This window comes from Carlito syrichta, unplaced genomic scaffold (genome assembly GCF_000164805.1).
Source record: "Carlito syrichta isolate Samal-C Ts95f unplaced genomic scaffold, Tarsius_syrichta-2.0.1 Scaffold309576, whole genome shotgun sequence".
Taxonomy (NCBI): domain Eukaryota; kingdom Metazoa; phylum Chordata; class Mammalia; order Primates; family Tarsiidae; genus Carlito; species Carlito syrichta.
The window spans coordinates 108,152-129,941 of NW_007253672.1; the positions used below are offsets into that span (position 1 = coordinate 108,152).

General features: G+C 43.5%; 1 protein-coding gene across 1 annotated transcript in view; it reads left to right on the plus strand.

Moving 5' to 3' along the window:
* The window catches only part of PDCD2L (programmed cell death 2 like), a 30,791-nt gene continuing 9,001 nt past the window's right edge, over positions 1-21,790 (plus strand). The window contains exons 1-6 of the mRNA XM_008067409.1: positions 1-108; positions 208-374; positions 499-562; positions 3,341-3,714; positions 5,463-5,573; positions 12,808-12,956. Of these exons, the coding sequence (XP_008065600.1) occupies positions 1-108; positions 208-374; positions 499-562; positions 3,341-3,714; positions 5,463-5,573; positions 12,808-12,956 (973 nt within the window). The remainder of the gene's footprint in view (positions 109-207; positions 375-498; positions 563-3,340; positions 3,715-5,462; positions 5,574-12,807; positions 12,957-21,790) is intronic.

Below are 21,790 nucleotides of genomic sequence, written 5' to 3' on the forward strand. Positions count from 1 at the left end.
ATGGCGGCTGTCCGCAAGCCGGTACTGCTCGGGCTTCGCGACGCGGCAGTGCACTGCAGCCCCCCCGGGCCGGGCGCCTGGACGGCAAACAAGTTGGGCGGCGTTCCGGTAAGGGCGGGCGCCGGCGTCGGGGTCTGTGGGTGCCGAGCGAGGGCGTGCGCCGTGTTCTGGGTCCGAGCGGGGTCTGAGCGCCTCTCCCGCCCCCAGGATGCTCTGCCTACCGTGGCAGCGCCGAGGCCGGCGTGTGAGCGCTGCGGGCAGCTTCTCACGCTGGTCGTGCAGGTGTACTGCCCTCTGGAAGGATCTCCGTTTCACCGGCTGCTGCACGTGTTCGCTTGCGCCTGCCCCAGCTGCAGTCACGGCGGGGCGCGCAGGTAGGCAAGTCCCGGAGTCCCTCCCGGGTGTCTCTCCGCGCGGGCGGGGGCGGCGTGCGCACCGGCTGGGGCGGGTCGGCAGGCAGGAGCGAAGCCCTCACGGCCGTTTGTCTTCACCCTGAAGCTGGAAGGTGTTCCGCTCCCAGTGTCTGCAAGTGCGAGAGCAAGAGGCGCAGTCGGACGCTCAGGTAAAGCGATTGTGGGTGGAGTATTACGTTTTGCTGTCATTTGGGGATATTTTCCAGAGTATTGTTTAGAACAAACAAAAAAAATGATGTGGAGGACAATTCAGGGTTAGGTATCCATGGGGTCATTGTACAGGTAAAGTTTGGGCCTCCCTGGTTTGAGATCAGGTACCCTTGCTCATGTGTTCTTTGAAATACATTGGAATGAGTTCGGGCGTGTTAGCTCACACCTGTAATCCCAGCACTCTGGGAGGCTGAGGTGAGAGGATTGCCTGAGCCCAGGCATTCGAGACAAGCCTGGACAACTTGGTGAGACCTCGTCTCTAGAATAAATGAAAAAATTAACCTGTAGTCTACTTGGAAGGCTGAGGCTGAAGGATTGCCTGAGCCCAGCAGGTCGACGATGGGGTGGCCGTGAGCGTGCCACTGCACTCCAGCCTGGGTGACGAAGTGAGACGCCAACTAAAAAAATAAATAAAATGCATTGTAATGGTTTTTGCTGTTTTTCAGAATCTTAAAATGCTGTTTTCTTAAGGGTTTTTTTTTGGCTTTTGTTTTACTTATGGTTTTTACCTCCTTTGGTTTTTGTTGTTGTCGTTTTGAGCCGGTGTCTAGCCCCCTCACCCAGACTGGAGTGTAGTGGCACGATCACGGTTCACCACAGCCTCCAACTTCTATACACAGACAATCCTTCACTCTCAGCCTCCTGAATAGCTAGGACTACAGGAATGTGCCATCATGCCCAGCTACTTTTTGATTTTTTTTTTGTAGAGACAAGTTTCACTATGTTACCCAGGCTGGTCTTGAACTCCTGGGCTCAAGCAATCCCCCAACCTTGGCCTTCCAATATGCTGGGACTACAAGCGTGAGCCTAACACTCAGGGAGACGGAGGTGAGAGGATTGCCTGCATCCAGGAGTTAGAGGCTGTGGTGAGCTGTGATTGGCTTACGTAATTCTTCTGTCTCAGCCTTCCAAGTAGCTGGAGCTACAGGTGCATGCTACCGTGTCTGGCTAATTTTTTTTTTTAATTTATTGTGGAGATGCAGTCTCACCCGGTAGCCCATGCTGGTCTCGAACCCCTGGGCTCAGGCAATCCTCTCGCCTCCACCTCCCAAAGTTCTGGGATTATGACATGAACCACCACACTTGGCCTTATATATGGGTTTTTTTTTTTTTTTTTTTTTAATCTTACACTGAGGGTCTAGAGACACATATTTACTGATTTTTCTGTTTGAGAAAATGTACAGGCATGTGTATATGTTGTATGTGGTTTATGTGTAGTACATATATGTGTACTTAGTAAATATACTTACTGTGATATATAAATATGTATATAACAAACACATATTTTTTTTGAGTTGGAGTCTCTCACTTTCTCACCCAGGCTGAAGTGCTTTGGCACACTCACAGCCACCGCAGCCTCAACCTGCTGGGCTCAGTGTATCCTTCTGCCTCAGTCTTCCAAGTAGCTGGAAACTACAGGTGCGTGCCACCACACCTGGCTAATTTTTTGACTTATTGTAGAAATGAGTTGTCGCCAAGTTGCTCAGGCTGGTCTCGAATTCATGGGCTCAGGCAATCCTCTCACCTTGGTCTCCCGAAGTGCTGGCATTGTAGGCGTGAGCCACTGCGTCCAGCCATATATACATTTAATAATGAATCTGAATGTATGCCATTGAAAAGTAAAGCAAGTTGGTAGCTGCAGAACAAAATTCAGCCTCCTTTGCCTGTAAATGTGCCTCAGTATATACACTGAGTTCTTGATGTGTGCTTGACATAGTAATATGAAAGAGATGGTGTTTGCCTATATTTGTGAGGGTTCAATTGAAGATAATGGAACAGCACTTTGACTCTTAAGCTGAGACAGACTTAACACTAGGAATTCGGTTTTTACTAACTAGTTGGATAGGCTGGAGGAGGCAGCTCCAGGGATGACCTCTAGAATCTCACCCAAACGGCCATCAAGGGGCTGCTATGCTACCTCTCCTGCAATCAGAAAGCCTAGGTATGGTCTGGTGAACCGAAAGCCATTCCCTAACCCAGAACTGTTGGCTCAAGAGTCTTTGCTGTATCTATAGCTACAGACTGACTGCCCTTTGCTTCCTGGTGTTCCTTTCTACTTCACTGTGTCTCAATTTATGTCTGTTTCTAGTGGTCCTGATTACAGATCCCTGATCATACTGAAACACTAGCTGCTAAGGAGCATGGGAAATGTAGTTCTTTTCAGTGTCTGCGTTACATGACGCACAACAAAAAGATTTTGGAACAGATGGTTGAAGAAACTGTACTACATCTGCCACAATGCCCTTGAAAAAGAAACATAAGTATTTAAGTCACCTCTGACTTGCTTTTGAGTAGATGGGGTCCAGAAAATTAGACTGGGGCCTAGACCAGTGGTTCACGCCCAGGCAGGAGGATCACTTGAGACCAGGCGTTCGAGACCAGCCTGAGTGACATAGGGAGACCCTGTCTCCGTAAGAAATTTCAAAAATTAGCCAGGTGTGATGGCATGTGCCTGTAGTCCCAAGTACTTAGGAGGCTCAGATGAGTCCAAGAGTTTGAGGCTGCAGTGAGCTGTGATCATGCCCCTGCGCTCCAGCCTTGGCAGCAGAGCTAGACCCCATCTGAACAAAACAAAAAAGAAAGTTAGACTGTGCCAGAGTAGAAGGGGCTGGTATGAAGGCTCCCTCAGGAAGGTGAAGGAATGGGTGCCTGGAGATAAAGGAGTGGATGAAATCATTCAGGTGTGCTTGGACCTCATTCACTAGATATTCTTCCAGAAACAGGAAAATGGCCTTGCAGCTGAGGACTGGTGTGAAGGTGCGGATGACTGGGGAAGCGATATTGAGGAGGCCTCTTCACCACAGCTTACTTTGGATTTTGGAAATGACTCCAGTAACGCCCAAGATACAGATTGGACTGCCCAGCTCCAAGACCTCCGCCTGCAGGATGCTGTCCTGGAGGCTGCTCACCCTGCACCTCCAGGAGAACGGGTGGCCTTGCCCACTGGGGGACTGCAGTTCCTGCCCTACTATATCTGTGTTGTAGATGAGGATGATTACAGGTACTCGGTCAGTCTGGATCATGCACACAGCCTTCTGAGGGACTATCAACAGAGAGAAGGAATTGCTGTGCATCAGTTGCTTTCCCAAAGGTGAGAATGTGCACTGCTGAGGTTGAGAGGTGATTTGGTCAGCAGCCACAACAGGTACCCTTTGGTTTTGCCCCAGGACCTGCGGAAACTTCCTCAGGCAGAACTTGTATGTAGGGCCTTTCTGCTTCGCTCCTCTTGGATAAGAAAAAGGTAACAGAGACAAGGGGATCTCCTTATCATCCTACCTTGAGCTAGCTTGAAAACACTGCTTATAAGTACCGTTAAGAAAATGAGCAAAGATGAACATACAAGTTCAAGATGGCCAAGTATGTACAGAAAACGCGATTGCTGCCTCTTTTACTTTATTTTATATTTCTAAATGTCTTTATTGCACAGACTTGTGAGTTAGAAAAACGCTATTTGTTTATTGACTCTTGTCTGTGGCTGTGGAACTGGCCTAGAACTTCTGGATCCTCAGTTCTCACCTGTAAAATGGAGGAATTAATGGGCATAAGGATGGGACAGACCACTGGGGACTCCTAAAGTGGGGAGGGAAGGAGGGTAAGGGCTAAAAAGCCACCCACTAGGTGCCATGCTCACCAACTGGGTATAGGTTCAATAGAAGCAAAACTTTATTGTCACACAATAGGTCCATATAACAAATCTGTACATGTACCTCTTGAATCTAAAATTTACAAATCTTTTTTTTTTTTGTAGGAGTCTCACTCTGTTGCCCATGCTGGACACTAATTGCAGCCTTGACCTGCTGGGCTTAGACGATCCTTCCGCCTCAGCCTTCCTAGTAGCTGGAACCACAGGTGTGTACCACCATGCCCAGATAATTTTTTGATTTGTTATAGAGACGAGGTCTCGCAAAGTTGTCCATGCTGGTATCGAACTGCTAGACTCAGGCGGTCTTCTTGCCTCTGCCTCCCAAAGTTCAGGGATTATAGGCATGAGCCACTGCATCCAGTTAAAATTTTTTTTAATAAAATAAAATGGAGGGATAGTGATATCTCTATTATTTATTGCATCACATGATTTTGGGAGTCAAGTGAGAGAGTAAATCTTGAAAGTCTTTATAAACCAAAGCACTCAGACCTGGTGAGTAGTTCAAGCCTGTTATCCCAGCACTTTGGGTTAGGGGATTACCTGAGCCCATGGGTTTGAGACCAGCCTGGGCAACTTGGTGAGACCTTTTCTCTACAATAAATCTAAATTAAGCCTGCTGTGGTAGCACACGCCTGTAGTCCCAGCTGCTTGGAAGGCTGAGGCGGAAGGATTGCCTGAGCCCAGCAGGTTGACGCTGGGGTGGCTGTGAGCATGCCACTGCATTCCAGCCTGGGCGACGGAGTGAGACTTCAACTCAAAACAACAACAACAACAACAAGAACCCACACACTCTAAAGAAGTTAAGAATGATCATTTTTGCTATTATAATAATAGAATTACAACAGGATATTTGGAGAGGTGACCTGGTCCTTTATCAGAGCTGTTTCACTTGGAGGTTTTCTCAGAATAATATTTTTAAAAGAGTACATGAAGATATTTGGTATTTGAAAATAGTCTATAATGGAGAGAGTCAATGGATATAATGTTGTTAAATTATAAATACCCCAGAGTTGAAAATGATTTGGGAGAATGGTGGGTCAAGAGACTACAGGAAACACATTATTAGCTACTCAGTATTTTTGATACTTAAATTGTGTACATGTATTACTTTGATAGTTTTTTAAACAAAATTATTTTCTAATACTTTAATTTTCTGGATATAGACATTCAGAAGTGTTTTCTGCTTCGTTTTTTAGTCTTTCCAGTGATGGTAATGAAAAATATGAGAAGACCATAATTAAAAGTGGAGATCAGATGTTTTACAAATTCATGAAGAGAATTGCTTCTTGTCAGGAGCAGATTTTGAGGTAAAGGTGTCAAGTTTTTTTTTTTTTTTTTTTAAATTATAAAAGTAATACCTGTTAGTTTGAAAAACACAGGAGCTGGGCTTGGTGGCTCAGCCTGTAATCCCACGCCTTTGGGAGCTGAGGAGAGTGGATTGCCTGAGCCCGTGGGTTCGAGACCCACCTGGGCAGCTTGGCGGGACCTCATCTCTACAATAAATAAAAAAATCAGCCAGGCGTGGTAGTGCGCACCTGTAGTTCCAGCTACTTGGAAGGCTGAGGCGGAAGGATCACTGGATCCCAGCACGTCGAAGCTGTGGTGGCTGGGAGCGGCCACTGCACTCCAGTCTGGGCAACAGAGTGAGACTCCAACTCAAAAAAAAGGAAAAGAGAAACACAGGAAAGTATAATGAGAAAACCAGGTTCTCACCGGACAAGGTGGCTCACACCTGTAATCCCAGCATTTTGGGAGGCCAAGGTGAGAGAATTTCCTGAGCTCAGGGGTTTGAGACCAGCCTGGGCAACTTGGCAAGATTGCATCTCTACAATAAAAAAAAAATAGCTGCAGCTTGTGGCATGGAACTGTGGTTCAAGCTATCTGGAAGGCTGAAACAGAAGGATCGCCTGAGCCCAGCAGGTAGAGACTGCAGTGACTGTAATCATGCCACCGAACTCCATCCTGGATGACAGAGTGGGACTCCAAATCAAAAAAAGAAAACCTAGCGCTACAGTATTCCCCCAAACCAAAAGAAAACTACTACTAAGATTTTAGTGCATAATCTTTACTTATTTGTTATGCACTTGGATATGTATATGCATATAGGTATTGTGTATTTTTTAAAAACTTAATTAGGTTTATAAAATATTTATAACTTTTCCCTTTTTCTTTATTTTCAAGTCAAAGTCTCACTCTGTCGCCCACGCTGGAGTGCAGTGGCATGCTCATAGCCACTGTAGTCATGGCCCGCAGGGCTCAGGTGATCCTTCCACCTCACCCTTCCAAGTAATTGGAACTATAGGCTATGCTACTATGCCCACCTAATTTTTTGGTTATTGTAGAAATAAGGTTTCTCCATGTTGCCCAGGCTGATCTCGAACCCATGGGCTCAGGCAGTCCTCTCACCTCCACCTCCTAAAGTGCTGGGATTACAGGCGTGAGCCACTGCATCTGGTTGTACTTATTTCTTTTTCTTTTTTTTTTTTGAGTTGGAGTCTCACTCTGTCGCTCAGACTGGAGTGCAGTGGCTGCTCCTGGCCACCGCAGCCTTGACCTGCTGGGCTCCGGCAGTCCTTCCGCCTCAGCCTTCCAAGTAGCTGGAACTACAGGCGCGCGCTACCACGCCTGGCTAATTTTATGTTTTATTGTGGAGATGAGGTCTCGCCAAGTTGCCCAGGCGCGTCGCGAAGTACTTATTTCTTGTGTGTCCTTTCAGAGTTTCTTTGTTTGTGTACAAGCAATACTTGTATATTACTATTCCCCCACCCTTTTTTTTTCACAAAAGGAAGCATTCTAAATATATTCTGTGTACTGCTGTTGAAACCCCACACTATATCTGAGAGTACTGTATCTTTTTAGTACATTGAAAACCTTGCTAAAAAGTAGCTGGGACTAGAGGTGCGTACCACCACACCCAGCTAATTAAAAAAAAATTTTTTTGTGACCCAGGTGCAGTGGCTCAAGCCTGTAATCCCAGCACTTTGGGAGACTGAGGTCAGGGAATTGCCTGAGCCTGCGGGTTTGAGAACAGCCTGGGCAACTTGGCGAGACCTCATCTCTACAATGAATCAAAAAATTAGCCAGACATGGCAGCGCACGCCTGTAGTTCTGGCTACTCGGAAGGCTGAGGCAGGAGGATCGCCGGAGTCTAGCAGGTCAACGCTGGGGTGGCCCTGAGCGTGTCACTGCACTCCAGCCTGTGCAACAGAGTGAGACTCCAACTCAAAAGACAAGAACATTTTTTTATAGAGCCGAGATCTCACAGTGTTGCTCCTGCTGATCTCAAACTCCTGGTTTCAAGCGATCTTCCTGCCTCTCCCTCCCAAAGCATTGGGATTACAAGTAGGAGCCACTGTGCTAGGCCTCTTGTTGGGTTAACTTTTCATTCTGTTGTTATTTTTTTCCTCCATTTATTTTTTGTTTGCTTTATTTGTTTTAAAAAGATGGGAGTCCATCAAAAATTGGGCAAAGGACACAAATAGACACTTCCCAAAAGAACACACACAAGTGGTCAACAAACATGAAAAAATGCTTTACATCACTAATCATCAGAGAAATGCAAATTAAAACCACAATGAGATATTAACTCACATTAGTCAGAATGGCTATATTTTTTTTATTGAGTCTGTGTCTCTCTAGTCACCCAAAATGGAGTGCAGCGGCATGCTCACAGCCACCACAGCTTTGACCTGGGCTCAGGCTGTCCTTCCACCTCAGCCTTCCAAGTAGCTGGAACCACAGATGCACGCCACCATGTCCAGCTAATTTTTTGATATATTGTAGAATCGAGGTCTCACCAAGTTGCCCATGCTGGTCTTGAATCCCGGGGCTCAGGCAGTCCTCTGGCCTCTAACTCCCAAAGTGCTGGGATTATAGGTGTGAGCCAGTGCCATTATTAAGAAGTCAATGTACAACAGATGTTGGCACAGTGGCAGAGAAAAGAGAATGCTCATCCATTGTTGGTGGAATTGTAAACCAGTTCAGCCTCTATGGAAAACAGTTTGGTGAATTCTCAAAGAACGAAAAATTGAATTACCATTTGACCCAGCAACCCAACTACTTGGGATCTACCCAAAGGAAAAGAAATCAGTATACAAAAAGATACCATATGCTTACGGCACTACTATTCACAGTAGCAAAATCACCGAACCAACCTAAGTGCACACCAACAAATAACTGGATAAAGAAAAACTTGGTGTAGTGTATATGCACCATAAAATACTATGTGGCCTTAAAAAAGAATGAAATCATGTCCTTTGCAGTAACATGAATGGAACTGGAGATCATCATCCTAAGTGAACTGGCTCAGAAACAGAAAACCAAGCACCAGGTTCTCATATGTGGGAGCTAAATGGTCACAAAGATGGAAATAATAGACCTGGAGACACCAATAAGGGGGAGGTGGGGAGGGAGGTCAGGGTTCAAAAATTACCTATGGGGTATAATATTCACTATTTGGGGAATGGGCCACTGAGACCCTCTGCACAATATGTCCATGTAATAAACATGCACACGTACCCCCTGAATCTAAAATAAAGATTAAAAAAAAAGAGAGAAGCCGGGCCCGGTGACTCAGCCTGTAATCCTGCGCCTTGGGAGGCTGAGGTGAGTGGATTGCCTGAGCCCGCGGGTTCGAGACCCGCATGGGCAACTTGGCGAGACCTCATCGCTACAATAAATCAAAAACAAGCTGGGCGTGGTAGCGTGCGCCTGTAATTCCGGCTACTTGGAAGGCTGAGGCGGAAGGATCGCCGGAGCCCAGCAGGTTGAGGCTGCGGTGGCCGCGAGCGGCCACTGCACTCCAGTCTGGGTGACAGAGTGAGACTCCAACTCAAAAAAAAAAAAAAAGAGAGAGAGAAATGGGAGTCTTGCTATGTTGGCCAGACTCGCCTTAAACTCCTGAACTGAAGCAGTCCTTCCACTTCAGCCTCCCGAATAACTGGGACTATAGCGATACACCACAGCATCTGGTTTTCCGTTGGGTTTTGTTTGTCTCTCTATTCCTGTTTTGTTTAACCTACTTTCCAGTGAACCAAGTATTTTTAGTTTACCATTTTACTCTTTTCTTAATTTTCTCTTATACCTCTTGTTGTCTTTCTAATGTTTGCTTTAGTGATTATTAATGCACATCATTGATTTACTGGCTGATCTTCACATAATATTTTACTACGTTATGCACTAAGAATTAAACCACAAATTCTCATTTATTTTCCCTCTGCCTTTCCACCTCAGCCTTCCAAGTAGCTGGAATCACAGCCATACACCGCCACACCCAGCTAATTTTTTGATTTATTGTAGAGACAGGGTCTTGCCAAGTTTCCCAGTTTGGTCTCAAATCCCTGGGCTCAGGCAATCCTCTCACTTCTGCCTCCCAAAGTGCTGTGTGATCTTATTTTCATAAATTTCACTTCCATGTATGCTGTAATCCTCTCATTATATTACTATTTTTGCTTGAAATAGTCAGTGGTTTCATTTATTTTTTTTTTTTTATTTTTGAGTCAGAGTCTCACTCTGTCACCCAGGCTGGAGTGCGGTAGCACACTCATGGCCACCGCAACCTTGACCTGCTGGGTTTAGGCAATCCTTTTGCCTCAGCCTTCCAAGTAACTGGAACTTTAGGCACACACCACCATGCCTGGCTAATTTTTTGTTTTATTGTAGAGACGAGGTCTTGCCTAGTTGCCCAGGCTGGTCTCGAACCCCTGGGCTCATGCAATCCTCTTACCTCTGTCTCCCAAAGTGCTGGGATTACAGGCATGAGCCACTGTACTGCACCTGGCCTCTTGTTTTTTTTTTTTTTTTTTTTTAGAGACAAGTTCTCATTATGTTCCCCAGGCTAAACTCCAACTCATGTGCTCAACCTATCCTGCCACCTTAACCTCCCGAGTAACCGGGACTGTAAGTATGAGTCACCATGTCCAGCTTTAATAGTTTTTAAGGAAAATAAATATAAAACAGTTATCAAAAGTTATTTTATTTATTTATTTATTTATTTAATTTTAGAGTTGGAGTCTCACTTGGTCGCCCAGACTGGAGCGCAGTGGCCGCTTCCGGCCACCGCAGCCTAGACCCGCTGGGCTCCGGCGATCCTTCTGCTTCAGCCTTCCAAGTAGCCGGAATTACAGGAATGCACTACCACGCCCGGCTGATTTTTTGATTTATTGTAGAGATGAGGTCTCGCTGCCCAGGCGGATCTCAAACCCGCGGGCTCAGGCAATCCACTCGCCTCAGCCTCTCAAAGGCGCGAGATTACAGGCTGAGCCACCGAGCCTGGCTTATTTATTTATTTTTGATTTGGAGTCGCTTTCGCCCAGGCTGGAGTGCAGTGGCATGCTCATGGCCACTGTAGCCTTGACCTACTGGGCTCAGGTGATCCTTCCACCTTAACCTTCTGTGTAGCTGGAACTATAGGCGTGCACCACCATGCCCGGCTTATTTTTTGATTTATTGTAGAGATGAGGTCTTGCCAAGTTGCCCAGGCAGGTCTCGAACCCGTGGGCTCAGGCAATCCTCTCATCTCGGTGTCCCTAATTGCTGGGATTATAGGTGTGAGCCACTGCGCCTGGCCCAGAAATTCTTTTATTTTTGTCTGCTTATTTACCCTTTTGTTGTTCCACATTTCTTTATGCAGATCTGTTTTTATCTGGTATTTTCCTTTTCTCTGAAGAATTTTTTTTTTTTTTTTTTGAGTTGGAGTCTCACTCTGTCGCCCAGACTGGAGTGCAGTGGCCGCTCCTGGCCACTGCAGCCTCAACCTGCTGGGCTCCGGCGATCCTTCTGCCTCAGCCTTCCAAGTAGCTGGAACTACAGGCGCGCACTACCACACCCAGCTAATTTTTGATTTATTGTAGAGATGAGGTCTCGCCAATTTGCCCAGGTGGGTCTCGAACCCGTGGCCTCAGGCAGTTCACCCACCTCAGCCTCCCAAAGGCACGGGATTATAGGCTGAGCCACCAAGCCCGGCTTTCTCTGAAGAACTTTTAATAATTTATTGTAATGCAAGTTTGCTGGAGAGAGTTTCTTAGGTTTTATCTGTCTCAAGTTTGTTTTTTTTTTCTTTTTTCGGACTTGGGGCCTCACTCTCTTGCCCAGACTGGAGTGCAGTGGCATGATTATGGCTCACTGCAGCCTCCACCTCCTGGGCTCAGGTGATCCTTCTGCCTCAGTCTCCTGAGTAGCTGGAACTACAGGCTAACTTTTTAATTTTTTGTAGAGGCAAGGTCTCTGTTGCCCAGGTTGGTCTCAAACTCTTGGGCTCAAGCAGTTCTCACCTCAGCCTCCCAATGTGCTAGGATTACAGGTGTGAGCCACTGTGCTCCACCAAATTTTTCTTTTTCCCTTTTTTTTTTGAGTTGGAGTCTTTGTCGCCTAGACTGGAGTGCAGTGGCACACTTATGGCCACCGCAGCATCAACCTGTTGCGCTCCAGCGATCCTTCCGCATGACCAGAACTACAGGCACGCACTACCACACCTGGCTCATTTTGATTGATTGATTGTAGAGATAAGGTCTTGCCAAGTTGCCCGGGCTGGTCTCGAACTCACAGGCTCAGGCAATCCACTTGCCTTGGCTTTCCAAAGTGCTGAGATTACAGGCTGAGCCGCTGAGCCTGGCCCAGATTTTTCTTTCAATGGACCTTTTCAATGGATATAACAATTATTTTTACTTTTTTTCCTTTCATCACCAAGAATACTTTTGTTCCATTGCCGTCTTGCCTTTATTGTGCTATTGGAAATTAGCTAAAATTCTTCTTGTTGTTCTTTTGTTTCTGATGTCTCTTTTTCTTCTTGATTTTCAATAGTTTGACTATTGGCCGTGTGTTTGTGTGTGTGTGTATGTGTATGTTCTGCCTGATATATCCTGAGCTTTTGGATTTGTGAGTTAATGTCTTTAATTTCAGAAAAATTTTGACTATTATCTCTTGAATTTTTTTTTTTTTTGAGTTGACGTCTCACTTCTGTGAGATGGAGTGCAGTGGCATGCTCACAGCTACTGTAGTCTTGACCTGCTGGGGTTAGGCAATCCTCCCGCCTCAGCTTTCCAAGTAGCTGGAACTACAGACGCAGGCCACCACTTCCAGCTATTTTTTGTGATTTATTGTAGAGACTAGGTCTCGCCAAGTTGCCCAGGTTTTTCTCGAACCCCCGGGCTCAGACATTCTTCTCTCTTCGGCCTCCCAAAGTGCTGGGATTATAGGCTGAGCCCACTTACCCAGCCTTGAAATGTTTTTTCTATTCTTTTTTTTTTTTTTGGTACTCTAGTGATTTGTATGTTAGACTATTTTAAATTATCCCATAGTTCTTAAATACTATCTTTTGTTTTCACATTTTGATTATTTTAGATATTTTCTTTACATTTTTTTCTGGTAACTTGCTATGCTTTACAGCAATCCTGCTAGTCTTTTGCACTTCTGGAGGATTTTCTTTGCTGCTTATGTGGCTCTTGGTTCTCTGCAAGAAGCAAAGAATGTTTGTTGGTCTTAGATGTTGGAATATGGCCTAACATGTGGCTCTGATTCAGGGTTTTTGTCTCTTTGTCTTAGGTATTCTTGGAGTGGAGAGCCACTCTTTTTGACCTGTCCTACATCAGAAGTCACTGAACTCCCACCCTGCTGCCACTGTGGAGGCCAGAGGATATTTGAGTTTCAACTTATGCCTGCGTTGGTTGGCATGCTCAGTAGTGCCAATTTAGGTAAGAAGCCCTGAGTCTTTGGATTTCTGCCATTATTTTAGAATTGTTATAAAATGAAAGATTATGTTTTTGTTTACTTATAAAACACAATTAGCAAATTATCAAAAATTTGGAAATTAAAGTTATTTTAAGAAACTTATGATCCAACCGGTCTTTGCACATACACCGACACCATTTTGGCTGATTTAACTCCACGCGCTTTTCCATCCTTAATATTATTCGTATCACATTATATAACCAAAATATATTCTCATTTTAAAAAATAGCTTTTAAAATAATTATCGTGCGCCTGTAGTTCCAGCTACTTGGAAGTCTGAGTGGAAGGATCGCCGGAGCCCAGCGGGTCGAGGCTGCGGTGGCCGGGAGCAGCCACTGCACTCCAGTCTGGGTGACGGAGTGAGACTTCAACTAAAAAAAAAAAAAATAATAATAATAATAATTATCATCGTTTAACTTTATCATTATTATATAGTCTTTATTTTTAGAATTTTTTAAAAGAAAAATGGAAAGTTTTTATAATAAAAGTAAAACATTTGTGATGCAAGAGTCAAGTAGTATAGAAGCATATGTAGTAAGAAGTAATGTCTTCTCTGATGTCATTTTCGAGAGGGAACTATGTCTTTTTAAATGACAAATATTTCTGTTAACATATTTCATGCATACATGCAAATGAATATATATGTTAAACATTTTGGGGGCAAAAACATTTTTGTTTTATCGATTTTTTTCTTTTTCAAGTAGTTGGGAGTTTTTTTATATCATAATATATATTTTTTGCAAGCAGCTTTACTGAGGTGTATTGACTGCATGTATTTATTTATGTTTAAAGTGTGTAGTCTGGTAAATATTGTCATGTGTATACACTCATAAAGTCATCAGCATTGCAGTTAAAATATGAACATGTCCATCACCTCCAGAAGTTTCCTCAAGCCCCTTTGTGCCCTATTGTCCTTCCTTTCCCAGCCTTTGATCTTTCAGTCATTATAGATTGGTTTGCATTTTCTAGAATTTTTATAAATGGAATCATATACTGTATACTTTGTCTATTTTTTTCACTCATTCTAATGTTTGGCAATACATTCATGTTGTGTATATCCATAAATCATACCTTCTTAGGGCTGAGTAATATTCCATTTTAGGGTACATCACAATTTGTTTATTGATTGACATTTTCAAGGGCATAATGTGTTGTTTCCATTAGAGACTATTACAAATAAAGTGATGATGAATGTTTGTATACAAGTATTTGTAAAGACATGGGCATCCATTAATCTTGGGTAAATATTTAGAAATGGAATGGTTAGATCATATGGTAAGTGTGTGTATGTAGCTTTTTAAGACATTGTCAAACTATTTTCCAAAGTGGTATTACCAAATATATCCCAACCATCTATGTGTGAGACTTGTTTGTATATCCTCACCAGTAGTTGTTACAGTCTTTTTCATTTTATTCAGTTTCATCGGCATGTAGTGATACCTTATAGTTTTTATTTGTATTTTTCCAATGACTAATGATTTTGAACACTTTTTCATATGCTTATTTGCCAATTTATGTTTTCTTTGGCGAAGTTCTGTTCTGATAAATTGCTCTTTTTCAAAAAAAATTGGTTTTTTTGTTTGTTTGTTTTTTGAGTTGAGGTCACCCAGGCTGGAGTGCAGTGGCACTATCGTGGTTTACCACAGCCTTGATGTTCTGGGTTGAAAGTGATCCTTCCACTTCAGTCTCTTGGGACTAGAGGCACATGCCACCATGCCTGACTAATTTTTCTATTTTTGGTAGTGATTAAGTCTCACTATTGTTGCCCAGGCTGGTCTCAAATTTCTGGGCTCAAACAATCCTCCTCCCTTGGCCTTCCAAAAAACTGGGATTACGGGCATTAATCACCATGCTTGGGTGTAAGTTTTTGATTTTGAAGGCCAGTTTATATATTTGTGTGTGTGGATCATGCTTTTGATGTTTTAGGAAACATTTGTTTTTTAGGAAACATTTGCCTAACCCAAGGTCACAAAGGTTTTCTAGATTTTTTTCTAGGTACAATTAGGTTTATATACAGTTTGAGTTAATTTTTGCATCTGGTGGAAGATACAGACCAAAGTTTAGTCTTTTGCATGTAAATATCTAGTTGTTTCAACACCATTTATTAATAAGGCTCTATCCCTTATCTCTGCATTTTTTCTTTTTTTGAAAATTAGTTCATATATATCTGGATTTATTTCTCTACTCTGTATTCTGTTTCATTAATCTGTTTTCCTCTCTTGACATCAATACCATACTGTCTTGATTACTGTAGCTTTATAATAAGACTCGTAATTAAGTAGTGTTAATCTTTCAGCTTTATTCCTCCTTTTCAAAGTTGTTTTGGTTCTTCCAGTTCCTTTGTATTTCCATATGTTTTTTAGAATCAGTTTGTCAATTTCTTTACATAAAGAAAGCCTTCTAACCGGGCTCGGTGGCTCAGCCTGTAATCCCACGCCTTTGGGAGGCTGAGGTGAGTGGATTGCCTGAGCCCGTGGGTTCGAGACCCACCTGGGCAACTTGGTGAGACCTGATCTCTACAATAAATCAAAAAATAAGCCGGGCGTGGTAGCGCATGCCTGTAATTCCGGCTACTTGGAAGGCTGAGGTGGAAGGATCGCTGGAGCCCAGCAGGTCGAGGCTGCGGTGGCCAGGAGCGGCCACTGCCCTCCAGTCTGGGCGACAGAATGAGACTCCAACTAAAAAAAAAGAAAGCCTTCTGTGATTTTGATTAGGATTGCCTTGCTTTTTTTTTTTTTTTTTTTTTTGATACAGGTTGTTGGTCTGTTGCCCAGGCTGGAGTGCAGGGCATGATTATGGCTCACTGCATCCTCCAACTGTTGGGCTCAAGTGATCCTCCTGCCTCAGCCTTCTGCCTAGCTGGGATTATAGGCGTGCACCATTATGACTGGCTAATTTTTTTTTTTTTTTGGTAGAGATGGAGTCTCACTGTGTTACCCAGGGGCTTCTTTAGATTAGTTTGGGGAAAATTGATATCAACAGTATTGAGACTTCCAACCCATGTGTATGGTACATCTTTTTTTTTTGTCAGAGTCTCGCTCTGTCACCCAGGCTGGAGTGCAGTGACTCACTGCAGCCTCCAACTGCTAGGTGTAAGTGGTCCTTCTGCCTCAGCCTCCCGAGTAGCGGGGACTACAGGTGTGCTTGGCTTTTTTTTTTGTAGAGATGCAGTCTCACTTTGTTGCTCAGGCTGGTCTCGAAATGCTAGTCTCAAGCAGTCCTCCCACCTCTGCCTCCCAAAGTCTTGAGAATTACAGACATGAGCCACTGCACCTGATGGTACACAGTATATCTTTCTATTTTCCTTGTCTTTAATTTCTTGCAGCAGTGTCCAATGTACATTTTTTTTCAATTTTGTCCCTATGTATTTAGTGCTTCCTGATGCTTTTATAAGTGGTATTTAATAATTTTTAATTTCTGATAGTTGCTACTAGCCTATGGAAATAAGTACTTTTTTTTAAAAAATGAGGCAAAATATACTTAACATAAAATTTACCACTTTAGGTATTTTTAAGTATAGAATTCAATGTCATTAGTACAATCACAATGTTATATAGCAACTTTCAGAACTTTTTCATCATTTCACACAGCAGCTTTGTATCCATTAAGGAATAACTTCTCATTATCCTTCCCCCCTTCCCTCCAACTCCTGGTAACCTCTCTTCTACTTTCTGTCTCTGAATCTACCATCCTGAATTACCCACTATAATTTTTTTTTTTTGAGTTAGAGTCTTACTCTGTCGCCCAGGCTAGAGTGCAGTGGCACGCTCACGGCCACCATAATCTCAACCTGTTGGGCTCAGGTGATCCTCCAGCCTCAGCCTTCCAAGTAGCTGGAACTACAGGCACATGCCACCATGCCCGGCTAATTTTATTTTTGATTTATTGTAGAGACGAGGTCTCGCCATTTTGCCCAGTCTGGTCTCAAACCCATGGACTCAGGCAGTCCTTTTGCCTCAGCCTCCCAAAGTGCTGGGATTACAGGCATGAGCCACCGCACCTGGCAGTATAAGTCTTAATTACATAATATTTGTCCTTTTGTATATGACTTATTTCACTTAGCATAATGTTTTCAGGGTTCATGCATGTTGTGTAGGGTGTATCAGAATTTCATTCCTTTTAATGACTGAATAACATACAGAGTTTCTTTATCCATTCATATTTTGATAGAGGTTTTCACTTTTTTGGCTATTATGAATAATGCTGCAATGGTCTGTATGTTTGCCTTATTCCAATACCACACTATTTTGAATACTGCAGCTGGGTAGTTAGCTTTTTGTTTTTGTTGGTTTTTTGTTGAGTTGGAGTCTCACTCTTGCCCAGGCTGGAGTTCAGTGGCACGCTCACGACCACCATAGATAGCCTCGACCTGCTGGTCTCAGGCGCTCCTCCAGCCTCAGCCTTCCAAGTAGCTGAACTACAGGTGCGCGTTACCACGCCTGGCTAATTTTTTGATTTATTGTAGAGACGAGGTCTTGCTGAGTTGCCCCAGCTGTTCTCGACTCCTTGGGCTTAGACATTCCTCTCGCCTTAGCCTCCCAAAGTGCTGGGATTACAGGCTTGAGCCACTGCACCCGGCCTAGTTTTTAAATCAGGAATTGTGATTCTGCCAATATTGATCATCTTTTTTCAAGACTATTTTAGTTATTTGAGATCCCTTGAGATTCATATGAATTTAAGGATGAGTTTTTCTATTTATGTAAAAAAACCCAAAAAACTTAGAATTTTGATAGGGACTGCATTAAATCTGTGTATTACTTTGGATACTACTGTTATCTTAATAGTAAGTTTTCCGATCCATGAACACAGGATATCTTTCCATTTAATTTCTCTCAGTGTTTTTTTGTTTGCTTGTTTGTTTGAGTTGGAGTCTCAGTCTGTCGCCTAGGCTGGAGTGTAGTAGCATGCTCACAGCCACCGCAGCCTCGAACTGCTGGGTCCAGGTGATCCTTCTGTCTCAGCCTTTCAAGTAGCGGAACTACAGGCACGTGCTACACGCTGGCTAATTTTTTAATTTATTGTAGAGACGAGATCTCACCAAGTTGTCCAGGCTGGTCTCAAACCTCTGAGCTCAGGCAGTTCTCTCGCCTTGGCCTCCTAAAGTGCTGGGATTACAGGCTTAAGGCCACTGCACCTGGCAGCAATGTTTTATTATTTTCAGCATACCAGTCTTTTGCCTCCTTGATTAAATTTATTCATAAGTATTTTATTTTATTTTTTTTTGGTGCTTTAGAAATGGAATTTTTGTCTGTTTGTTTGGCGTCAAGGCCTCACTCTTTTACCCAGGCTGGAGCATAGTGGTATGATCATGGCTTACTGTAGCCTCCAACTCCTGGGCTCAAGTGATCCTCCTATGTCAGCTTCCCAGGTAGCTGGGACTATAGGTGCATGCCACCATACTTGGCTAATTTTTAAATTCTTTTTTGTAGAGGTGAGGTCTTGCTTTGTTGTCTAGGCTGGTCTTGAACTCCTGGGCTTAGGTGATCTTCTGGCCTCCACTCCCCAAAGTACTGAGAGTACAGGCATGAGCCACCATGTCTGGCCATGGATTATTTTCTAATTTCTTTTCGGGTTATTTATTCCAAGTATAGAAACATGGTTAATTTTTGTGTGTTTATATCCTACAGGGTTGCTGATTACACTTATGATCTCTGATCGTTTTTAGGGTATTTTATATATCAGATCAGATTGTCTGTGCACAAGATAATACTTTTTCATTTTAAATGCCCTTTATTTTCTTTTTCTTGCCTCATTCCTCTGTCTCGAACTTTCAATACTGTGTTGAATAGAAGTAGTGAAAGTGAACTGGGCTCGGTGGCTCAGCCTGTCATCCCGTGCCTTTGGGAGGCTGAGGTGAGTGGATTGCCTGAGCCCACGGGTTCGAGATCCGCTTGGGCAGCGAAACCTCATCTCTACAATAAATCAAAAAATCAGCGGCGCATGGTAGCGCATGCCTGTAATTCCGGCTACTTGGAAGGCTGAGGCAGAAGGATCGCCGGAGCCCAGCAGGTCGAGGCTGCGGTGGCCGGGCTGCGGTGGCCGGGAGCGGCCACTGCACTCCAGTCTGGGCGACGGAGTGAGACTCCAACTCAAAAAAAAAAAAAAAAAAAAAAAGAAGTAGTGAAACTGGACATCCTTGTCTTCTTTCTGAGCTTGACCCTTTAACCATTGAGGATAAACTTGTGAGTTTTTCCATGTATTTGCCTTTATCAGATTGAGGGGTTTTCCTTCTATTACTAGTTTATTTTGTATGATAAAAGGGTGTTGACTTGTCAAATGCATTTTCTGCATCAATTGAAAAGATTATGTAGTTCTATTTATTATTTCAACCTGGTATATTTTCTTGAATTGATTTCTGAGTTTTGAATCTTCTTTAAGTTCCTGGAATAAATCTCACTTGATCATTGTGTAAAAACCTTTTAGTAAGCTCCTGGATTCAGTTTGCTAGTATTTTCTGAAGATTTTTGCATTTATATTAATAAAGAATATTAGTATGTTTTATTTTCTTTTAGTGTTGCTTTAGTCTTTGGTATTAGGGTAATGCAGGCATCATAGAATGAATTAGCTAGTATTCCGTTTACTTTACTATTTTTTGGAGTTTAAGAAAGATTGATATTCTTCAGAGATTGAGTAGAATTCACTGATTAAATCACCTAGTCCTGAGCCTTTCTTTGTTGTGAGGTTTTTGATTATTGATTTAATCTCTTACTAGTTTAGGTCTATTCAGATTTTCTATCTTTTGTCCATTTCATCTGTGTTATCCAATTTATGGGTATACAGCTGTTCATTGTATTCTTTTTTTTTTTTTTGAGTCAGAATCTCACTCTGTCTCCCAGGCTGGAGTGCAGTGGTAAGCTTATGGCCACTGCAGCCTCCACCTGCTGGACTCAGGTGATCCTTTTGCTTCAGCCTTCCAAGTAGCTAAACTATAAGCGTATGCCACCATGCCTGGCTAATTTTTTGATGTATTATAGAGATGAGGTCTTGCCAAGTTGCCCAGGCTGGCCTCAAACCACTCGCTCAGGCAATCCTCTCGCCTCGGCCTCTCAAGAGTGCTGGGATTATAGGTGTGAGCTACTGTGCCCAGCCTTTTCTTTTGTACATTGAGTTGGGATTTCACTGTGTCTGGGCTGGAATGTACTCCGGACCTCACTTTGTTGCCCAGGCTTGAGTGCAGTGGCACAATCACGGCTCACCACAGCCTTGAGCTCCTCTTCAGCCTCCTGAGTAGCTGGGACTATAGGTACACACCACCATGCCCGGCTAATTTTTTTGTAGATACAGGTCTTGCTATGTTGTTCAAGCATGTCTTGGGCTCAAGCTATCCTCCCACCTTAGCCTCCCAAAGTGCTGGGATTACAGGCGTGAGCCAGTGTGCCCAGTCAGATAGTGGTGATTTTTGTATAACTCTGTGAGGATACTAATTTAAAATGGTGAATTATATGACATGTGAATTATATTCCAATTTTTAAAACACCACGTAAACAGCTTTGCAAACTCAAAACACCTTTGGTGATCCCTGTAAAGACAAAGGAAGAACAATTGTGATAACAAAGCAATAATTCTGACAGTTAAGGTTTTTTCTTTTTCTTCTTTTTTTTTTTTTGGAGTCGGAGTCTCTGTTGCCCAGGCTGGAATGCAGTGGCAAACTTACGGCTATTGTAGTCTCCACCTGCTGGGCTCAGATGATCCTTCCGCCTCAGCTTTCCAACTAGCTAGAATCATAGGCATGTGCCACCACGCCCAGCTAATTTTTGATTTATTATAGAGCTATGGTCTCACCAAGTTGTGTGGGCTGGTCTCAAACTTGTAGTTTCAGTCAATGCTCTCGCCTCGGCTTCCCAAAGTGCTGGGATTACAGGTATGAGCCACCATGCCTGGCTGACAGTTGTTTAATGAAGGTAATTCAACCAACTCAAATGAGGATTTTTTTTTTTTTTGAGTTGAGATTTCACTCTGTCTGGGCTGGAACGTACATGGCTAACTACAGTCAGCCTCCTGGACTCAAGGATTCTTCCACCTCAGCCTTCCAAGTAGTGAGACTACAGGCCCACACCACCATATCTGGTTAAATTTTTTAATTTTTTTGAGGAGACAAGGTCTTGCTATGTTGCCTAGGCTGTTCTCAAACTCCCAGGCTCGAGGTGAGAGGATTGCCTGAGCCCACAGGTTTGAGACCAGCCTGGGCAACTTGGCGAGACCTCATCTCTACAATAAAAAAACTAGCCAGGCATGGTGGTGCATGCCTGTATAGTTCCAGCTACTTGGAAGGCTGAGGTGGAAGAATCACCTGAGTCCAGCAAGTCAAGGCTGCCGTGGCCATGAGCATGCCACTGCACTCCAACCTGGGTGACAGAGTGAGACTTCAACTCAAAAAAAAAAATTACTAGGCTCAAGCCATCCTCCTGCCTTGGCCTCCCAAAGTGCTGGAATTACAGACATGAGCCACTGTGCCTGGCCTATTTTGCCTTTTCATGTATCAGTGATATATAGTTGCAAATTTTCCCACATATATTTTTTAACTAGTAGTTCTCTTTTTAGTGATTTATTGGCATCAATCTTTTTGTTTTGACCTTTTTTTTTTGAGATTTTCATATTTTTTTGCTGATATAGTTATTCTGTCTTCTTTGTTGTTACATTCTTTTTCTTTTTTTTTTTTTTTTTTTGAGTTGGAGTCTCATTCTTTCACCCAGACTGGAGTACAGTGGCACACCCCCGGCCACCGCAGCCTCGACCTGCTGGGCTCCGGCGATCCTTCCGCCTCAGCTTTCCAAGTAGCCGGAATTACAGGCATGTG